This window comes from Priapulus caudatus, unplaced genomic scaffold (assembly GCF_000485595.1).
Source record: "Priapulus caudatus unplaced genomic scaffold, Priapulus_caudatus-5.0.1 Scaffold278, whole genome shotgun sequence".
NCBI classification, from domain to species: Eukaryota; Metazoa; Priapulida; class Priapulimorpha; order Priapulimorphida; family Priapulidae; genus Priapulus; species Priapulus caudatus.
In genome coordinates, this window is record NW_014577339.1 from 114644 (window position 1) to 119362 (window position 4719).

General features: G+C 50.0%; 1 protein-coding gene across 1 annotated transcript in view; it reads right to left on the bottom strand.

Moving 5' to 3' along the window:
• The window catches only part of LOC106808446 (mitogen-activated protein kinase 1-like), a 61083-nt gene that overhangs the window by 23895 nt on the left and 32469 nt on the right, over window positions 1–4719 (bottom strand). The window contains exons 7-8 of the mRNA XM_014811171.1: window positions 4630–4675; window positions 417–549 (exon numbers count right to left, since the gene is read on the bottom strand). Coding sequence (XP_014666657.1) covers window positions 417–549; window positions 4630–4675 — 179 coding nt within the window. The remainder of the gene's footprint in view (window positions 1–416; window positions 550–4629; window positions 4676–4719) is intronic.

Consider the following 4719-nt stretch of genomic DNA (forward strand, 5'->3'; position numbering starts at 1 on the left):
CACCCACCACCCAACATAACCAGCTACCAGCTCTCTCTCATAGTGCCTTTACCTAACACAAGTGCTTCCCCCACACCCACCACCCAACATAACCAGCTACCAGCTCTCTCTCATAGTGCCTTTACCTAACACAAGTGCTTCCCCCACACCCACCACCCAACATAACCAGCTACCAGCTCTCTCTCATAGTGCCTTTACCTAACACAAGTGCTTCCCCCACACCCACCACCCAACATAACCAGCTACCAGCTCTCTCTCATAGTGCCTTTACCTAACACAAGTGCTTCCCCCCACACCCACCACCCAACATAACCAGCTACCAGCTCTCTCTCATAGTGCCGCTGCCACCAGAGCGCATGCAAGCGCGGTGGCCCCGGCCGAGCGTCGCGTGGCAGGACACCGGCCCGCAAGGATACTGGACTTGGTGTAGCCCTTACTGTTGAGCATGATTTCGGGGGCGCGGTACCAGCGAGTCGCTACGTACTCGGTCAGGAAGCCGGTGTGGTCGTGCTCCGGGTCTGCCACCCGCGCCAGCCCAAAATCGCAAATCTACGAGACAGAGAGAGACAGAGAGAGATATGAGATACGAGAGCAGAGTTGGTTGAGGTCTGCATGGTCAGACACGCGCGTGCGCAGAGGAACGGATCGCACGCAGCGTGCCGCACGGACGTGTACGGAGCGACAGATCGCAAGCGTAGTGGCGTACGGAGCGACAGATCGCATGTGTAGCGGCGCACGGAGCGACAGATCGCATGTGTAGCGGCGTACGGAGCAACAGATCGCATGCGTAGCGACGGATCACATGCGTAGCGGTGTACGGAACGACAGATTGCATGCGTAGTGGCGTACAGAGCGACAGATCGCATGCGTAGCGACGTACAGAGCGACGGATCACATGCGTAGCGGTGTACGGAACGACAGATTGCATGCGTAGTGGCGTACAGAGCGACAGATCGCATGCGTAGCGACGACGTACAGAGCGACGGATCACATGCGTAGCGGTGTACGGAACGACAGATTGCATGCGTAGTGGCGTACAGAGCGACAGATCGCATGCGTAGCGGCGTACGGAGCGACAGATCGTATGCGTAGCGGCGTACGGAGCGACAGATCGCATGTGTAGCGGCGTACGGAGCGACAGATCGCATGTGTAGCGGCGTACGGAGCGACAGATCGCATGTGTAGCGGCGTACGGAGCGACAGATCGCATGGTGGCTAGCGGTGGCGTCGACAGAGAGGAGGGCGTACGAGACAGGATCGCATGTGTAGCGGGTACGAGAGCGACAGATCGCATTGGTAGCAGGCAGTACGAGGACGCGCATGTACAGATCGATTCATGACGTAGCGGCGTCGGAGTGCGGATCACAATGCGTACGCGGTATTACGGGAACAACAGATTGCATGCGTAGTGGCGTACGGAGCCGACAGATCAACATGCTGTAGCGGCGTACGAGACGCGGACAGATCGCATGCAGAAGCGTCACAACAGAGGAATATGGAGGTACATATCGCCATGTAGATGTTGACACAGACGCTATGAAGGCAAATTGGGGATATGATAACAAGCAAAGTAGCAGCACAAGCAAAACATCCGAAATAACCATAGACTACAAAATGCGCTAAGAAACTGATGGCCTGTGGTGTGTCTGTGCTGTAGTGTGATGTGTGTGTGTGTGTGTGTGCTGTGTGTGTGTGTGATGTGTGTGGTGATGTGTGTGTGGTGTGGATGTGTGTGTTGTGTGTGTGGTGATGTGTGAGTCTGCCGGTGTGTCTGTGTGCGGTCGGTGCGTGCGTGCGGTGACGCTGTGTGCCCTGCTGTGTGTGTATGCGTACTTGTGAGCTTGCCTGCTTCTCTGTATTCCATTAATCGTCGCGAACGATAATCAGAAAACAAACCTCACTACGTAACGCGAAGCAGTAACCGAACCACACCGCTGTGTCTGACAGATAGCCAAATACCGATAAGATTCTCCTTAAGTTAATTTAAATTAACAAAATTACCCAGGTAACCTTTGAAGATGACATTGAGTTCATCTAACAGCGGAATGACTCATTGATGATCGTTGATATAAGGGTGCCTAACAACACCGGCAGGCTATACAGACACGCGCGCATCACAGAACGCGCCGTGAGTGGCCACTTCACCCTCGCCCACCTGCAAACCAACTCCGCAAATATTATTAAATGAAAATTACGAACGAACATAAAGCATGCATGCGTGGGGATGTTAACACGGCACGTGCTCCGCCCGTGTCGCTATCAAAACGACGACGACGATTGACGACGACCGAGCGATGACGATGCGACGACGTGATACCGTGCCAGTACAGTGACTGCACAATTACTCAGTACCTAGACAAAATTACCTTACGCAAACGAAATAGCAACGGCGATCGAAGGAAAAAGCGTTGAGAACGCGGCATCCGCGCCAAAATACGCGCGCCGCATATTCCTCCTAAACCTAAAACAGCAATCGCACATCACGCACGCACGCTTTGCAGTCAACAGTCAGCAGTAAATAGCGAACTACGCGGCGGCCGTAGATTTAGGTTTTACGGCGAGGGTTTGCGCGTCATCGTGTGGTCAGAACGCATTTAGCACACAGTTCAACGAAGCGTGATTTTTCAATGTTCTCCGCAGAACGATGTTGCTTGCATTCGATTTTCCACACGGCTATTTATCATTCGCCTACGGCTTCATTCAGTTGCTTGACATACTATAAGTTGGAAATATAGATGGCTCATTATTATGTTAAAACTCCAACGTGCGTGTTAGAATTCATGCAACTTCTCAGATTTGTAGCTAGCAGCACTATAAGAAAGCGTCATCGTTGACGCTTTTAACAACGGTCTCGCCGAATTATCGTGCGGCCGATATAAACTTGAACCTAAAAATAAAGCACCACATGGCTAGCTTTTGCTAGCTTATCGCAAAAACACAAACTCTGCTGACCTTTGAGGCAAGCTCACATATTAACTAATCTCGTCAGAATTATGTCCACACCGTGCGGAGAATACAGTGGCATGACTATGACCAGCAGTGCCGCCATCAACACCTCCCACTCACTGACCCAATTTCATCGCGAAATACGCGAAAAATATCCCTGAAAAAATAAAGTTTCACAGCCTCCCAACGATCGTGTGAAATATCACAAGCCAGGTCCCCGCGCGAACCGGCGACGCTGTACGCCCAGCCATGCAACGTCGCCGCCGGCAAGCGTGCCTGCAAGGATTCACTTGGTGTTGTAGCCGCGTGGAGTTTAGCATGACCTCCGGATCGCGCGCGGCTACCAGCGCGTCACTTACGATACTCAGTTGAAGAGGAGCCCGACCAGTCAGCTCAACAGCCGCACAGACCAAAGTCACAGATCTGTCAAAGACAGCGCAGCAGCAGCAGACCTGTTACAAACAAGCACCCTACCCTGTCTGAGGCACAACTACAAAAGTAAGCACACTCACACACAGAAGCTCACCTGCTGAGGCTAATGCTACACAATTGACAGGGCGAGGCGAGAAGCTTACCTGCTGAGCACAGGTTATATTAGTAACAGGTGAGAGGAGAAACGCTTACCTGTGATCACAGTATGATAGATAACAGGTGAGATGAGAAGCTTACCTGCTGAATCACAGCTATTATAGCTAACAGGCTGAAGGATAGAGCTTACCTGACTCGATCACAGGTATATATAGTAACAGGTGAGATGGAAGCTTACCTGCATGAGCACAGGCTATTAGTAACAAGTGAGATGAGAAGCCTTACCTGCCTGATCACACGGTATATAGTAAACAGTGTGAGAGGAGAAGCTTACCTGCTGAGCCACAGGTATATAGTAACAAAAGTTTGAGATGAGAGAAGCTTACCTGCTGATCACAGGTATATAGTAACAGGTGAGATGAGAAGCTTACCTGCTGATCACAGGTATATAGTAACAGGTGAGATGAGAAGCTTACCTGCTGATCACAGGTATATAGTAACAGGTGAGATGGAAAGCTTACCTGCTGATCACAGGTATATAGTAACAGGTGAGATGAGAAGCTCACCTGCTGATCACAGGTATACAGCTCAGCAGGTGAGACAAATGCTTACCTGTCGACCACACGTGTACAGCTCAGCAGGTGAGGTGAGCTTAAAGTAACCATTGCGAGAGTTTTCCAGTGTTTTCACCACTTTCATGGCACCTACCGTTATTGCTTGAGTAACAGCAATTGTCTAGAGTAACAATAAAATGTCTTAGAACCTTCGTATTCACCGAAAACTGCCAGTTTCGAACTAATCGTTTTTGTAAACATTCCTTTTCTGTCATCTTGAACTAACAGGGAGTATGGATTAGCTTGTGGCGCCACCGCTTATCTGCCATAAACACAGTACAGTCATGCACTTGTTTTCAATTCATCACGGACACAAATACAAGTTTACCAATCTGCCATTAGGCATTATCGGCATACGATAAAATTTATTGCTGTTACGATGTGGTCAAATCCATTTTTGATGTTGGTGTAATCAGTGATATTTCCGCTGTCAGGTAAGACTATATTCAGCTTTATTTAGTTTTTCTGAGCAAAAATCTCGCAATAACCGTTTTAAGATCACAGGTGGTGTTCAGCAGGTGAGGTGAGTAACTGTGCCTACCTTAAGATCACAGGTGGTGTTCAGCAGGTGAGGTGAGTAACTGTGCCTACCTTAAGATCACAGGTGGTGTTCAGCAGGTGAGGTGAGTAA